The 17318-nt window shown below is 40.3% G+C and overlaps 1 protein-coding gene across 1 annotated transcript in view; it reads right to left on the reverse strand.

Moving 5' to 3' along the window:
- Nucleotides 1-4294: 4294 nt before the first annotated feature.
- LOC137536564 (synaptotagmin-15-like) overlaps nucleotides 4295-17318 on the reverse strand; it is a 147945-nt gene continuing 134921 nt past the window's right edge. Inside the window, exons 8-9 of the mRNA XM_068258809.1 lie at nucleotides 11537-11719; nucleotides 4295-5511 (exon numbers count right to left, since the gene is read on the reverse strand). Of these exons, the coding sequence (XP_068114910.1) occupies nucleotides 5375-5511; nucleotides 11537-11719 (320 nt within the window). The 3' untranslated portion in view covers nucleotides 4295-5374. The remainder of the gene's footprint in view (nucleotides 5512-11536; nucleotides 11720-17318) is intronic.

Genomic DNA, 17318 nt, shown 5'->3' on the forward strand with positions numbered 1-17318 from the left:
ATTGTATAACTTAACAGTGGTCGCGTGATCTTCTGTAAAAATGTCAGTGCTTACTTATTATGTGGTGTGAAATTGATAGCATTACCTTTTTTTCGATTGTAATATGATATAGGTCAGGAGAAAAATAATGATGTTACTCACATAATACAATGTGGTGCTTGTTGGTGGTGAAAGTGAAGCAGGGGAATATTTGTGCAATTTTAACTTTGGTACACGCTGCTGAAGGACTTACAGTTAGTGTTGGTGTTCAAATTTGGAACATTGCTATAAATTCACCCAAACACCACACTTCAGCAACATTTAGAACTTAACCTGCGGACAGGTTAAAGTGGGTCCGAGATAAACTTTTTACTAATTGCATAATTGTGTTCCTTTCATATAGTTTATAGGGCATTCCTCAAGCCAAATACTTTTTTTTTGTTTTGTTTTAATACTCTAATTCCCTATAAACTAAACAAGCCTCGCCCACAGCTTTTCAGAGAGCCTTGGCACTCAGTGCCAGGTAGCAAGGGCTTATGGGAGCTCAGTCTGGGCAGGAGGAGGAGGTTACTAGCCAGAGATTTCAAAGGCAGAGGGGAGGAGGGAGGAGGAGGGGGGGGGTGAAATCCACAGGCTAAGGTCTGGGGATGCTATCAGCTTGCCTCAGTGTAGTGTGACAAACGGAACATGGCTGCCCTCATTGTATCACAGCAATAAGTAATCATAAACTTTTGATGCTGTTTGCAGCTAGATTTGCTGTGTAAACTATCTAAACTTTAGATAAGATATATAGACAAGTTACTTGTTATAGTTACTTTTTCATCTTGGATCCGCTTTAAAGAGGTAGATCACTTACTGTGCTTCACAGCGCATTTCATGTGACCCAATACATTCAAAAGCTGAAAAAAAGGAAGTATCGGATTCATGTAAGATGTGTGAAGTGCAAATAAGTGAACACTCCCTGACACTGTCCGCAGTTTCAGTGCTGAATGTTGCTGAAGTGTGGTGTCCAGGTAAATTAAGAACATCCCACTTCTTTTGAAACTCAAACTTTAACCTGTTCTCACTTCCTTTATTTCTGAATACTGTTGTTTTAGGCCACCCTTTTTTATTCACTGTTACCATGAATGGACTTTACCTTCCATTTCAAACTTTTTCAAGCTCTCTTAATATTCTTGGTTGTGTGTCATCTGGTATTAGTAATTGACAGAATCCAAAGGCATAACAACAAAAGTTGTTTAGGTGATACGTTTAATGACTAACTGAACAACAACCATACCTGACCTATGCGGTTTTGACCCAGTTCTGTATCAAACCTGAAGAAGAAACTTAACATTTTGAAAGCTTGCAAAGAAATCTTAAACAGTTAGTCATTAGTCATTAGGTATCACCTAAACAACTTTTCGTCTTTTAGTCTTTTAATATTCTTGATGTCTGTACAATAATCTAGGTTTATCTTCACAAAATCCAACCTGCTTAGACATTTGTCTTTTCTTTTCACATCAACTGTAGCTATGCTTAAAGAGAAACTCCAACCAAGAATTGAACTTTATCCCAATCAGTAGCTGATACCCCCTTTTACATGAGAAATATAATGATTTTCACAAACAGACCATCAGGGGGCGCTGTGTGACTGATTTTGTGCTGAAACCCCTCCCACAAGAAGCTCTGAGTACCGCGGTACTCTGGGCAAACTGCCACAATGTAACAATGTTCACAGACAGGAATTAGCTGTTTACAGCTGTCTCTAACAGCCAAAACAGCTAACAGCAGCTACATAACCTGCCCACAGTAAAAATGTCACCATATAATAAGTGTCAGAATGTAAATCAGGGAGAGGAAAGATTTTACAATGAGCAAACACTGACTAAATCATTTATACATAATTATTGTAAAAATGAAGCACTTTTTTTAATTACATTATTTTTACTGGAGTTCCTCTTTAATATTTACTGCAACTCTCTGTGTGACACAGCCCTAAAGGAATGATAGCTCATTCCACCAGATGCATATCTTCTTCCTAGACATTTATAAATGTGTCTGCTGAAACTGTGCATGAAATAGGTGTATAGACTACAACCGATACATTCAAGGTATCTAAAAGGATTCATCATTTCACTGCTGCGTCTATGAAAGAATCGTAAACTTTACCTTTTCTGGTTCCATTTCCTATTTATAAATAATGATTTTCAACCATGTTTTTAGTTGTGATTTTATTGTTGGCTAGCAGGCACCAAGAAAACAAAATGCAGATGCACATCAATGGCAAGATATGCTCTTCACCTAGGGCCTGATGCATTAAATGTCAATAAGGATGCCATCATGAACACATAACACTCGTTACCTTATTTATGCCTGCGTTCAGGCTTAATTCACTATTTCAAAATAATCTTTCGCTCGTGTACCATCCAATGGTTTATGACACAGAGCCACTTGATATGTGCTGAGCATGCTTGCTCAGTTGCAGCAGCACAAGAAGCTTTTGTTGGTGCTTAATGTGTTTAGCTCCATGGAAAGCAGACACAAACACGGTGTGACACCTCCCTAAACAATGCTAGCCCCTCCCCCCCTGGGGCTTGACCCTGTCAAAAGGGAGACATAGCTTCCTCCTCCTCCTCACAGATAATTCTACCAATTGCTGGCAGGTGGAGGGTGTCTTCAGACAATCCTCCTAACCAACAAAGCCCCAACTTGCTTTGATTGAAGTTTTCACCATGCTTAAAGTACCCCTGAAGTAAAAAAAAAACAAGCAATTAAACATCTATTTTAAATTCTAAGCCCCTGCGGATTCCACCCAGCATCCACTTTTCATCCTTCCTTCCTTGTACCATTCATCTGCTGTTCACTCACAAAAAGCCCCTTTTTCATTTTTAGAATGGCACCGTGCCCAGTACAGCTTCCAGGTCAGCACTCCAAATATAAGCGCTTTTCATGAGTGAAATGATTAACTATGCATTCTCAGACGTTGCAATGCTATTAAGATTGACAGAAGTGGGAGCAAGGATAGGAGGCTAATGAGTAGTAAGGGGCATATACCAGGTGGGAAAGGAGTGGAGGTGTTATCAATAAATGCCTGTTCTGTGCAGGTAAAACTTTCATAAATCCCTCATTAACCACTTAAGTACCAGCGGTCTCTGCCCCCTTGAGGACCAGAGACAGCTGGTACACAAATGGTGGAATTCTAACGGTTAACGACAAATTGCCGCACATACCCGCCACAATCGCCATCACCGCCGCACGTCGGGATCCTGGGCCATCCACTCTGCCGTCTCTATGATGGCAGAGTTCCTGTGAGCCAGTTAGGAGCTGCTTTCATTGGCTCCTGACCCTGTCTTTCAATGTAAGCCACTGGGATTTGCTTATATTGAAAGACAGGGCCAGGAGCCAATGAAATCAGCTCCTGACCCACTCACAGGGCTCTGCTGTCATAGAGACAGGCAGAGCAAGTGAGCCGTGGCGAGAGACGTCGGAATTCAGTGGCGAGATTGGCGGGAGCAACGGAAACGGCGGATGTGCGCAGCGGCGGCTGATTGATGAGACTTCCATACATGGACCTAAACTGCCTAAATTAAAAGTAATTATGTGTGAGGTCATTAACCATTTCTGCCGCCCGGACATGAAGCTCACGTCCAGGAGGCTGCTCTGCTGCGGTGCCGCGCTTCGGCACGCAATCGCGCCCCTGTGCTGTCCCTGGGATCAGTGGTTCCCGATCACCGATCCGTGTCCCCAGCAGAAAAACCGAAGCACTCTTACTAGAGGCTTCAGTCTTTCTGCACGTAAAAATGTCTGCATCCCCCTTGTGCTTCCACTTAGCGAGAAGCACAAGGAGAAAAAAATAAACTCATCTCGTGGCCAAATAGTAAAACTACATCTACATATTTTTTACATTACAATTTACACATATAATAACATTAAAAATTAACTGTTTATTTCCCACACCAAAATATTACCCAAATAACATTTTTAATGGAAAAAAACTAATTACATTTAAAAAAAAAAGACATAAATAGTTACTTAAGGGTCTGAACTTTTTAAAAATGCATTTGAAGGGGGTATACTACGAACATTTTTTAAATTATAAGCTTGTAAATAGTGATGGACGCAAAACGGAAAAAAATGCACCTTTATTTCCAAATAAAATATTGGTGCCATACATTGTGATAGGGACAAAATTTAAATGGTGTCATAACCGAGACAAACGGGCAAATAAAACACACAGGTTTTAATTATGGTAGCGTGGATTATTTTAAAGCTATAATGGCCAAAAACTGTGAAATAATGAATTTTTTCCATTTTTTTCTTATTAATCCTGCATTTATAAAAAAATAATTCTTAGCAAAATGTACCACCCAAAGAAAGCCTAATAAGTGGTGGAAAAAACAAGATATAGATCAATACATTTTGATAAGTAGTGATAAAGTTATGAATGGGAGGTGAAAATGATGCATAAGGTGAAAAATCCCCGTGGGCTGAAATGGTTAAAGTTAAAGAGAAACTCCGACCAAGAATTGAACTTTATCCCACATAACCTGCCCACAGTAAAAATGTCACCATGTAATAAATGTCAGAATGTAAATCAGGGAGAGGACAGATTTTACAATGGGCAAACACTGACTAAATCATTTATACATACCGTAATTATGGTAAAAATTAAGCACTTTTTTTACTACATTATTTTCACTGGAGTTCCTCTATAAGCCACTATTTCTTTTCATGTATCAAATAATTGGCATAAGCATGTGATCATGTAATCCTAATTTTCTTCCAAGTGGATGAAGTAGTTTTTTTGATAAGTATTTCTGTTAATGTTCTTATTTCCCTTCAACAGTGTTATTAGAACACTGAAGCCACCTTATCATTCTTTGCATACACCCTGACATGGGTACCACTCAACAGTGCTCGTTGATGGGTTTTTTTCCTTATCATGGGCTGGGCCTGCTTCTCAAGATCAGGTGAAATTGTTTGCAACTGGATTGTATTCATGCTTACTAGCATATGCTCTGCATTTCCTATATAGGAAGTTTTTCAAGGTTTAAAGAAAGCAAAAAAAAAATAAGCAAACTTAAAATATATAGGTAAAGACTTAACCATTTAAAACATTTGTTTAGAAACGTGACCCAAACAAACATTTTTATATCATACATTAAATTACTATTATTTTCTCTTCATCACCTAGTATAGAATTAACACTGTTAGTTTGCAAAGCTAGTTCTACAATTTCCTTTTCTCAGGTTACCAAATATTTCTTGGAAAGCCCAATCTCTGCATTCAGTCATATCAATTGTTCCCAAAGTTCGTAAGAATCCTATGAGATATGAACACTTTCCATTCAGAGCATTGTCACCTAACATCTCGCATACTTCTAAATACATCTTCCTAATACTTTTAATTTCCTTCATGTATTGATGCTCAGAGCATGCCATCTTTTCACCAGCTCTTTGGGCTTATTCAGCATTTCATTCCAGTGTTCTAGCTCTCGTCCTCTGGTGTACATGTAGGGTCCAACCACAACACGGCCAAGCAAATTTGTTTCTAAAGAATGCAGAGGGAAAATCAGATGAATATACTAAAAACTTTAGACATGCCATGAGATTTGTTCATTTCCTTCTACTTTTTGGGTTATGTAAAACAGAAAATCAACAGGCAATGGCAATATATAGTCTTTGTCAGCCAAACCTCCGTTTAGTGCAATCAGACTGAACGTGACTTGTAGCTGTGCCCCTAATTTACAAAGCCATCTCCTGACTCAGTGTATAGCCTAAAGTGTGAGCTATCGCTCTTTTGGAGCTATGGGCAATTGCTGATACAGCCTCAAATGGCTCAACTTCAGTGAATAGGGAAGCAGTGCACACGTTTCCCTATAAATCACTAACAATAGCACTAGTTAGGTGATGGCCCATCTACACAGTTATAAGGATTTTCCTAATGATTTGTAATTAGTCCACACCATGAACCAATAAGGAAGCCTTGGTAAGAAATTGGTAGTTGTGGCAGGGAAGGACAATGTGTGGCAATCTCCAAACCAGCTAATAGAGGAGCAGAAGAATAGAAGAAGAGAACAGAATGAAAACCAAAGGCAGGGGTTTTTATTTTAATTTAATGTGTATTTATTTTGAATACATTTCACTTAACCCTTTTGTTGTAAATACTTGTGGTCAAACATGGTCCCCTTTCCCTATTTACCTGGGAAAAGACATACCACTGGATGTCTCTTGATTATTAAAGTCAGCTCTTCATTTTAACCATAATGCCTTCAGGATCCAACCTCACATTTTTGGAACTAGCTATTCCCACCTCTTCCATCACGGGGAGGTGTTTTTGTCATCAGATAAGGACTATTTGTACCTTCTTTCCTATTTGGCTATTTATATTACTTAAAAGTAGCTGTCATTAGTATACACAGAAACTGTGACTTGGCTGCGAAGTATTTCTGACATCTGCAGACATATGCAGTGCTAGACCCAATCCCACTTTCCTGTTTAGGCCTCAATGAGCAGTAATACCTCCTCCATTTACAGCAGCCACCCTCTTGAAGATGCAGGCTAAGTTTACAGTGGTCATTTGCATAGCTCATGCGTTATAATAGGTGTGAACTGCAATGTAGACCGGGCATAGACTTCAATACAAAGCCTGCATGCAGCGAGCTAGAATACGTGATCAGTTACAACACAGTACTGTGTACAGGCCCAATTGTATGGGCAGTTAGTTGACATGCAGAATTATTCTGCCTCGTAAATGAGCACTGTGAACTAGCCCACAAACTTTTTACTTTAGATTCCACTATTGTGCACTAGCCCATTTACTTCATATGCAGCCTCTCCCCATCAACAGCATTTTCTTGAGCCAAAGCTTATGAGTTCCTGGTTATGGGGCAACTTATTCTGCATTTTTTAATTACCATAAGAGATAGGTACACTTTCAAATTTGTTGAGAGCTCTCTTTTACCAAACATTTACGGGAAGGAGCTCACTGTGACTAAAGTAAATACAATTCTTGAAGAATACTGTAATGCTCTCTTCCAGAGCCATCTTAATCCTATCTATTTCTCCTCCCTCCCTCACACAAGCAGCTGGCATTCTACATGCAGCCTAGACTGGCATTTAATTGTATTTCATTACCCTAATTTTTCTGTTATATTGTATATAATTGTTTATCCCTGGAAACTTGCAGAAGAAAACTTCCTGAGTATAAAACAGAGAGCTATAATAATATTAATAATAAGACAGACTGATGGATATGCATCCTTGTGTCTTCAGTGTGACACAGACCTGCAGTGCCCAGTGACAGGAAACCAGGTAATAATAGAATGAAAGTTCTGTTTGCTAGTGATATGGGACAGGTGAAGGTTGGGTAAACAGCTGGACAGGGGCAGGTAGTTCACACGTTGTTGTTTGTTGTATTTTCCACTGCACATTACATGAAACTGAACACACTCCCTGCTAGCAGAAACAAACTATGGCTTCCCGTGTCAGGAAGACAATCAAACTTATAGTTAAACAGTGGCAAGATTTAATGTTCATGACCCTTGGTCTTTATTAAAGGGGACCTGAGGCAAGAGGGATATACGGATATTTAAGCTGACATTTATTAATGCAAATTACCTGGATTTCCTGACATTTTGAGAGATAAATCAAGTGCCATTCAAGTAATGGACTTGTGGAGGCAGGTTACTGGTATTTCAGATAGCGAAACACATTTCATGTTATATTTCAAAAAGTAGAATAACATGAATGCAGGGGCGTATCTGGGTAACATAGAGCCTATGCCAAACACTAAAATTGCACCCCCCTCCACCCAGACAGAGCCCCCTTCCCCCCTCTAAAAAGCCCACCCCCCATCCGTTAGAGCCCCCCCCCCCCCCCCCCCCCCTCTAAAAACTGCATCCTTTTTCGCCTACATGTTTTCTGGTTGCCTGTATTGTTTGGCTCGGGATATTGCTGAAGTTACTTTTATAGAAATATCACTGTTCCCTCTGTGTCCTCTTTTCTAACACTAAGCCAAGTGCACCCTACATATAAAAGTTAAGTAGCCATGTTCCCCAGATAACAGAAGTAATCTTATGTGAGGTCTGAGTGACAGGGAGACATGGGGGCACAGTACGGGAGCAAGCTTGGCGCCCATGGTGCTGTGGCGCCCATGGCACAAGCCATGCCTGCACCCCTCTAGATAGACCTCTGCATGAATGAGAAGATGAGATTAAGGCAGTCATTAAGATAGAATGTTGAAGATGTGAGATTAGATGTGAGAGGTACGGTAGATTTGGGAGCTATCATTATTTAGATCAGGGTATCATCATCATCATCATATACACCAATCAGCTATGCTATTTCAATAATCTGGTGTGCAGGTTTAGGAATTTATGAAAAGTGATAGGAGGGACAACCAGTGAATTGGAGACAGGGTAACCCAAGGCTCATTGATGTGTGTTTGGAGTAAATATTAAGCCTAGTACACACCATGCAATTTCCTGTCAGATAGATGGGTCAAATAGATAATTTCTGACAGATCCGATCTGATTTCCGATCATTTTTCTGATCGATTTGCATAGAAGTGATCAGAAAATTGATCAGAAAAACGATCAGAAATCAGATCGGAATCCTTCAAAAATTCTATTGACCCATCTATCTGATGGGAAATTGCATGGCATGTACCAACCTTTAGGGCTGGATCCTGGGAAACCGGTAAGAGGAGATCAAAGACAGTGCAGCACACTAGATACTTAAGAGTGAATTAGAGATGAAGCAACCTCATGTATTTTACCATATATCTCAGTGGGAATATTAGAGAAAACACCTACCCTGCTCTCTGTTTCATTCTTCACTGCTCAGCCTGCTTGTTATCAGCCCTGATAAAATCTCCGCCTGAGCATTTAGTCTGGCTTTGCTCAAGAATCAATGTAGCTGAATCATTATAGCAGAGCCAGAAGGGGGCAGGCTTGGGATTGAAAAGACACAGAGAAGACAGACTCAGCTATAATGATTCCTGAACAAAGCCAGACTGAATGCTCAGTCTGGTATTTTATCAAGGCTGCTAACAAGCAGGCTGAGCAGTGAAGAATGAAACAGAGAGCAGGTTAGGTGTTTTCTCTAATGTTCCCACTGATATATGTATATGGTAAAATACATGAGGGTGCTTTGTCTCTGGTTCACTTTAAAGAGAAGAAAATCTGAAAATGAAAAAAAAAATGTAAACCACTAAACTAAGAGAGATAAAACCAAAATGATAGCTACACAGGAACTTGATGTGTTGCTTACAACTAGTAGTATCTTCGGTTTATTCAATTGATAAAGGGTAGTCATGGGGATTTGATTCAGGAAATCATCTGACTGCCATGTCCCTGTATGGAATACAGTTCTGGGTACAGCATTACAGGAAGGAGTTTTAGAGCAAGTCCAGACTGTAGTGATGATTGTAATCTGCGTAATTACGATTCTGCAATATTTCGCATAATTTTTCACAATTACGCCCATACGTAATTACAGTTTGCACATGCAATTGATTTCATGTAATTCATCTGTAATTTTGCCTAATTTTGTGCTGACTTTAGTGGTTAGTAGCAAAGCCCCCATTCATACAAAATTGCTAAGTATGTTAAAGGGAACCTAAACCGAGAAGTATGTGAATTTTTCCTTTTCAAATGATAACAGTTGCCTGACTCTCCTGCTGATCCTGTGTCTCTAATACTTTTAGCCACATCCCCTCAACAAGCATGCAGATCAGGTGCTTTGACTGCAGTCAGACTGGATTAGCTGCATGCTTGTTTCAGGTGTGTGATTCAGCCACTACTGCAGCCAAAGAGATCAGCAAGGCTGCCAGGCAACTGGTTTTGTTTTAAATGAAACATCCATATCCCTCTCAGTTAAGGTTCTCTTTAAGGGGAATATTGGAAACAAGTCAAAAAAATATTTTTTCAAAAATAAATTGTAGTTTTTGAGATAATTCATTTTGAAAATGCAAAGAAAAAAAGGGTTTTTAAACTTGTATTTTTATGAGTTTAACCACTTCACTACTGAAGGGTTTTTCACCTTATGTAACAGAGCAATTTTCACCTGTTAGCGCTCCTTCCATTCATTCATCTATTACTTTATCAATACTTTTTTTACGTTTTTTTCACCACCAATTAGGCTTTCTTTGGTTGGTACATTTTGCCAAGAATTATTTTATTCTAAATGCATTTTAACGGAAAAAATAAGAAAAAAAATGGAAAAAATTAATTATTCCTCAGTTTTCGGCCATTATATATTTAAAATAATACATGCTATTTGCCCATTTTTCCCGGTTATTAAAATGTTTAAAATATTTCGCTAGTACAATGTATGGTGCAAATATTTTATTTGGAAATAAAGGTCCATTTTTTCAATTTTGCATCCATCACTAATTACAAGCCTAATATTTCATAAATAAAATTAATATAACATTTTGACATACATATTAAAAAAAGTTCAGTCCCTAAGGTAACTATATTTTTTATTTGTCTTTTTTTATTATATGCTTATAATTTATTTTAGGTAACTATGGAAGAGGGTGGGGGAAGGAGTTAATTTTTAATATAAGTGTGGGTCTTTTTATTAAAATAAATTAATGGAAAAAAAAAAAAAGAAAAAAAAAAAATTAATGAAGTGTAATTTTACTATTCGGCCACAAGATGTCCTTGCGCATTTTTTACTATTAGCATACTATAAGTACGCTAACAGGAAGTGATGCGTGGAAGTGTTACTTCAGAAGTTAGAAATGATTGCGGCATCTCATTGATGCCAGTGATCATTGACACGGGGACTCAGATTAATGAATGTGTTCCTATTTACCTTCCTTCTAAAGGGCAGAGGCGACTACGGTGGTGGGAGTGAGTGCGAGAGCGAGCGGCTGCCATCCACAGCAATTGATGATTATCTACATCTCTGGGCAGGAGCTGAAGTCCTGCCCAACATAGATATACAGTAGCAAACCACAGAAGTGGTTAAAAACCATTTTCCTTTGAATTTTCAAAATCAATTATCACAAAAACGACAAGGTCTTTTTGAGAAATTCTTGAATTTGACTTGTTTCCAACATTTCCCTTTACGTACGTAGCAATTTTGGTTATGGTAGCATGTATGGGGGGCTTTGCTATTATCCGCTAAAGTCGGCTAGTAATTATGCAAAATTACGGATGGATTATGTTTACATGCAAAATTAATTATGCATTTTCCTGAAATTTCACAATACGATTTAGCATCCTAATTGCAAATTACAATTATGCAAAATTTGTGCTCATCACTAATCCGGAGACGTAGGAGGTATGGTGGGTCTCATTTACCAGAAAAGATTAGATAAACTGTGCTTATGTAGCCTGAAAAAAAGATCCCAGATGTGGTAAAAATTAGTATATTTTGCTTACAGGTTTTGTTTTTCCATTTTCTGGATCAAACAGCCAGAGCCAAGATGTGAAGCTAAATTTGAAGGACATGAGCCTTTATTAAAACCATGTAATTATGTGTATTTATGTCCCAATGTAACCACATTAACTTTGTAACAGTGCAGACAGGAAAGACCTCATATGAATAAGTAAGCTACTTACTATCTCCTTCAACATTCTGCAAGACAGAAAAACTCAGGCTTGCTGTGTCCAGTTCATTTTGTTCCACCTTAAAGCTGAAGGTTTCATTGTACACGGGGTTAGGAGTGCCCAGCACTACAGCTGTCTTCTTACTCTTAATAAATCTGTTGTGATTCATGAGTGACACTTTAACAAATGCTGAACCTATACAAAGGAGTATAGATAAGAACAAATTTAGTGGTTAATACAAGTGAATTTACAGGCTGAATAATAGATGCCATGCTAAGTGAAAAGTTCCCTTCAATTAAAGGGAACCTTAACTGAGAGTTGCCTGGCAGTCCTACTGATCTCTTTGGCTACAGTAGTGGCTGAATCACACACCTGAAACAAGCATGCAACTAATCCAGTCTGACTTCAGTCAGAGCCCCTGTCCTGCATGCTTGTTCAGGGGCTGTGGCTAAAAGTATTAGAGGCACAGGATCGGCAGGAGAGTCAGGCAACTGGTATTATTTTAGAAGGAAAAATCCATATCCTTCTCAGTTTAGGCTCCCTTTAACTGCAGACATGGTTATCTTGTCTCAAATGCACTTGTCATGTGATAAGACAATTTACAAGTTCTATAACTTACTTCTTTTTACATCATCTTAGTACTGCGAGACATAGCTCCCAGCTGTCCCTCTTTTGGGGGCCAGCTCCTCTTTGGGAACCCTCTCCCTCTGTCCCTCCTTCGTCCTAATTCGTCCCTCTTTCAAAACTGATATAAAGATCTTTATAAATATATGTCACCTGCTCCGTGCACCTACCTATACGCATGTTTTTGCTGAAAGTGATTTGCACCCCTCTTTTCCTGCCTACTATGCCTTCTAAGGAACTATTGATCCACAGTTACACCCAGCAGGCTGTCAGGGCTTCCTTAGCAGCCATGTACACACTTCTTACAAGGGCCGGATTTGTACTTCTTACCGCCCAAGGCCGACTATTACCAGCCGCCTCAACTGAAACCGTATCCTACCACCTCTCTCCACACACAGACCCACCCAAAAAATTTTGGGCTGCTGGTGTCCACTATTGCGGCTAGTGTTGAGGTCTCCATGGTAACGTGAAGTGAATCAATCACGTCACACGGGGGAACTGGTCAATCAAGCGATCTACAGGTGATGGGCGTGGTGGGAGCCATCTACCGCACACACACATAGTCAAAAGTGGCTCACAATTGGACATTGGGTGGGGTCAGCAACACATAAAAGTGAGTCCTGTACCCACTGCTGTCTCCAGGGTAACAGCGCTGGACAATCAATAATTAAGAAATAGGTATTGTGAGAGGCTGCCTTCTGTATTCTGTACTATTTGCTGGTGCTGCCCCTGGTCCTTTCATCCCCCACACCAAGTGCGTGAGACCCGGCCTTCTGTAACTGCCTGCAGCTGCTGCTATGTCATTGGACAAGGTCTGGCTTTTTGCTAGTCACACACTGTTCACAAACCTTTGGTTAATGGACTGCAGCTGCCTGTAGAACAGCACAGGCAGATGCCAGCTGGTACTAATAGTGCAGTTATCCTGACCCCTTTCATTTGTTTGGACACTTGCAAATAATGCCCTGCAAATAATGCCCACTGTCTGCAGGCCGCCCCTTGTTTATCTGGTGCCCTAGGCCATGGCCTATGTGGCCTTGCCAGAAATCCGGCCATGCAGTTACAACCCAGGTCCAGAGTATTTGAAGAAGGCTCTGTGATGGACGAGCCGTGAGACCAGAGAACGCAGTCGCAATCGGTTTCCTGCATCGATCTTTGTTGCGTTGCCAGATCTCGATTGTCTGTCTGTGGATACCTGCAGCCCAGCTTGGGGTCTCTCCTTGCTCTCAACAGAGAAATAGCCCAGTAACCTAAAGTGCAGGATGGCTCTGTTGACTTGTTAATTAGCATGTGACTGGGATCTGGGCCTTAGCAGAGGTGATAGTAGAGTCTTTTCATGAAGCCTGTTGTCTGCACTGTCCCAAGGATTTCCTGTCGCAAGCGGATCACAGCTAATTGTGAGCTGGCCTTTTGAAAAGAACACCATTTGGTGCGCCAACAAAGGGAGCTTCCCCACAGCAGACTTACCGGAGCCATGTAGACAGGCTTAGGAATATATGAAGTTTATAATTTTTAGCATGTTTAAGGAATACAGTTTATATGAGAGGTCTGACAGTAATCTCGTTCTGCTGGTCCGGGTCTGGTGAATATTTTAATATTAAATTGAGGCCACTGACATACCCAGAACCCGAGGTAGTCCACTATTTCGTAACCGGGCATGCGAACGCGCCCGAGTTTGATGTGCTATGAACTGTCATATTCAAAGGAACATGAATTTGTGTCCGTTAAGTGTGTGTGGGAAGCGTAAGCCGGGATATGGAAAATGTCATATTTGGTGGGCACCTGAAACCCACCCAGGGGATTAACCACACCCTGTCCAGCCCCTGGGCTGGACCTGAGATTTCATCCAAAGATGGGGATCAGTCAAAAGTGTTTGCTAGTGACTCCTCCCTCAGTCCTCCAAATCCCATCTTCATGAGAGCATGCTGCTGCTATAAAACTAAAAAGACAAAGAGGCACCCCCTATGAGTAGTAATGAAAAGCAGATAACTGGTACAAAAACCAAGAGTAAATACGAATTCTCTCTTTATCAAGCCAATTAACAAAAATTAAAAGCAATTAAAAACAAGGCAACACCATGCCCAGCCCAAATGAGCCCCATATATGATAATGGATAATAACAATAAGCCCAATGTACAATCTGTAGTATAGTATAAAGATTCTATATATTATAAATGTCAATTGTAAAAATAAAAGTGTGTAATTCCTAAGATGCAGTGGTAACAATATTGCTGTGTCACAATAATGAAACAATACTAGTGTAATAAATGACACTGCACCACTGCAAGATAATAGGAATAGAACACATATGAATCAAGATGCAAAAAGTTCAGTAATCATTACCATCTCCTGAACAAAGTGTCCATAAAACTAGTGCGACACAATAATTTGATAATATGACCTCATAGAGGAAAGACTGTTGAACAGTGCAAGTTAAATACAAACAACAAGAAGAAGAAGCATACAACTAACATGTATATAAGGGTAAAAGTGAAGACAGTGAATGCCTAGTGAAGAAGAGAAGGGAAGCAAGAGGATGAGCCAAGTGCAGGAGATGTCGGCAGGGCTTACCTAGATAAAAGAGTGTGGAGGGCTGGGGATGGCTGCGTGGGCGCTCCTGCACCCGTCGACTAGTTCCGCCGAAGCTGCTGAGGGTCGATGACCTTGCACCCCCTTTTCTTTTGTCTAAAGCATGCTGCTGCTAGCCAGAGGACCATGTGGTTAGCGGCCATCTTGTCTGACCTTTGCTCTTGAACTGAAACAAAGGAACTTTACGAGTTTTCCCAGAAAGGACATATTTCCACGAACCTAAGTATTTTCTCCTTTTTATTTTCATAATGGCTACTAATGTTTCTATAATTGTTGATTTTAATGATTTTCTGTATATATTAATTATTTATGTTGCATTTGTAATAAATGACGCTACCATCATTTATTCGTTCAGCTACCCTATTATTCAGCCGCACAAACTGAACCCTGGTTTCTGAAGAGTCGCTACTATTGTTGATAGCTAGATAAAATAGAGTGTGTTTAACCATTTCTATTTGCAGGTCTAGAGTCAGTCTTTCAGTGGGCTTCTCTGTCCCATGGTAACAGAGGTGGTGGCAGTTATACCCTGAAATAGTGTGTAAATTGTAATTACCGTAACTCACAGGCTCCCTTCTAGTCGGTCTGCTGCCAAAATTCCAGCGGTTTCTGCACACCGATTGCGACCACAGCTTGCATGGTTTGTGTGCTGAAACCGATTGTAAGGCATTGTGCAGTCCGGCCACTAGGGCCCTGTGACAGGCTCTGTGTCTATTTTCTTAATAATTAGCAGCTTATTATCCAAATATATATAAGGCTTCTCTTTAACCTTGTACTTCAAACAGATGGGTAGCTATGAGACAAGATATGCATGTCATACACTTATTTTGCTGAGCTTCAACACATCTACCACTGTATCGGCTGTTCTAGTTTACTGCACAATGTGTCTGTACTGAAGCATTTACTATGCTATGTTATTTCTCGGTTAGGATATGTCATGCATCCGGCGATACCCTTTAATACTATGCAACAACACTCACAATGCTTTGTGGTGATATATTGGGGTGCTGATGATGTTAAGGATAGTACAGGAACATATTTCTTTCATTTTTCTGTCTACTGGGTACTACCTCAGATGTGTATGTATGTTAAGAGGCCAGTCGGGCAGCTGGCTTGTGAAGGCATTGTCACCTGGCTCAAGGAAGCTGTTAAGGTAATTGTCCATATGTCAATGACAACTACATTTGCATCTGAACGTGGACGATTGTGAATAGGAGCAGGAACTGCTAATTGGCTAACTAGCCTCTGGCCAGGAAATGGCTTATTATGCCAAGAGCAGTCAAGTCCCCACCTTTGATCTGCTGTGATCTTCTGGGAAATATTATCTCAAATGTGTATTGTGCTTGGGAGCAATTGTCACCTGGACTGGCTGCAGTGTACTTTCACGCAGCTTACACCAGCACAGGGCCAGGAATTTACACATGACAGCCAGGAAGCTTCACCCCACAATCTTTTGATGTACGGACTAGACTATAGTTCTACCTGTGGAAATTGGGTTTATGGAAGTGTTCTGAAATCTCCGAAAAGATCAAACACTGACACAGGAACGCTTTGAAGTTGCACACGTTAAACAGGAAATTGGATTATTCCTGGACCTGGGACATTGGGGTGGCCCCGGGGCACACATTTTGCTATAAAACAGCAGCCTGGGACAATCACAGATCATCTTCTCCCGAGAGTAGCTCATCGCTAGAGATGATCCAGAGGAAATCGGAAAATTCGTGTCTCTCCACGGTTGGACATTTGCGCTGGTAAAAGTTCAATTAATGTTTATCCCATTTAATTTTTATGCAATATGCTTATCTTGTGTGTATCATTGTAACTTTCACTTTGTTTTGTAAATCTTTTGTATATATTATTTTCTGCATTGTTCCACTTTTTTTCCTGGAATATTAAATTGTTATTTAATAAGTTTGACTTCTGCTGTACTGAGCTAACACTCATAAGATTGTAATTGCATTGTGTGTATGGGGCACTTCTGCACTCGACAGCAGAGTGGGAAGTCTCGGAGTGGCTAACAGTATCATTCGGAACGACTGTTAGTGGTCTTGCTTCACTACAGTGTAAGATTGCAACTGTGTGTGTGTGTGCGTGGCGTTCCCATATTCGGCCTAAAGCGCAAAGCTGACCCGAATACGAAAACGCGGATTGCGTGCTGAGCACTCGACAGCCAAGTGGACGTATCTAGCAACAGCTAGTGGTGGCAGTGAGAAGTGTTTGAGGGGTCACAGTCTTGTGGTAGCTCGACTAAGGCTGCTTCCCCTCTCGATCTGGTCAAACCCACAGTCCGGAACCGTATACACAGGCGTGGTGCTGGCCGGTTCTTGACATGCTATGCTTACTGGTTTAGTCTAACAAACCCTGCACAAGACCATGACTTCAATTAACTAAGCTTATCTCCTATCTTTAATAACGTTTCTAAAGTCATCACCATAGTGATAAGGCATGTAATATTCAGGAAACATTTTACCTCCAGCAAACCTAAAGTTAACTCTTCAATCCTTAAAATAACTCCAGAATTCTAAAGTTAAAGACAGGCTGTTAATTAGCTGCGTGTGAAAGTAACTACAGAGGAGCTAACTTAACT

This window comes from Hyperolius riggenbachi, chromosome 10 (genome assembly GCF_040937935.1).
Source record: "Hyperolius riggenbachi isolate aHypRig1 chromosome 10, aHypRig1.pri, whole genome shotgun sequence".
In the NCBI taxonomy this organism is placed as follows: domain Eukaryota; kingdom Metazoa; phylum Chordata; class Amphibia; order Anura; family Hyperoliidae; genus Hyperolius; species Hyperolius riggenbachi.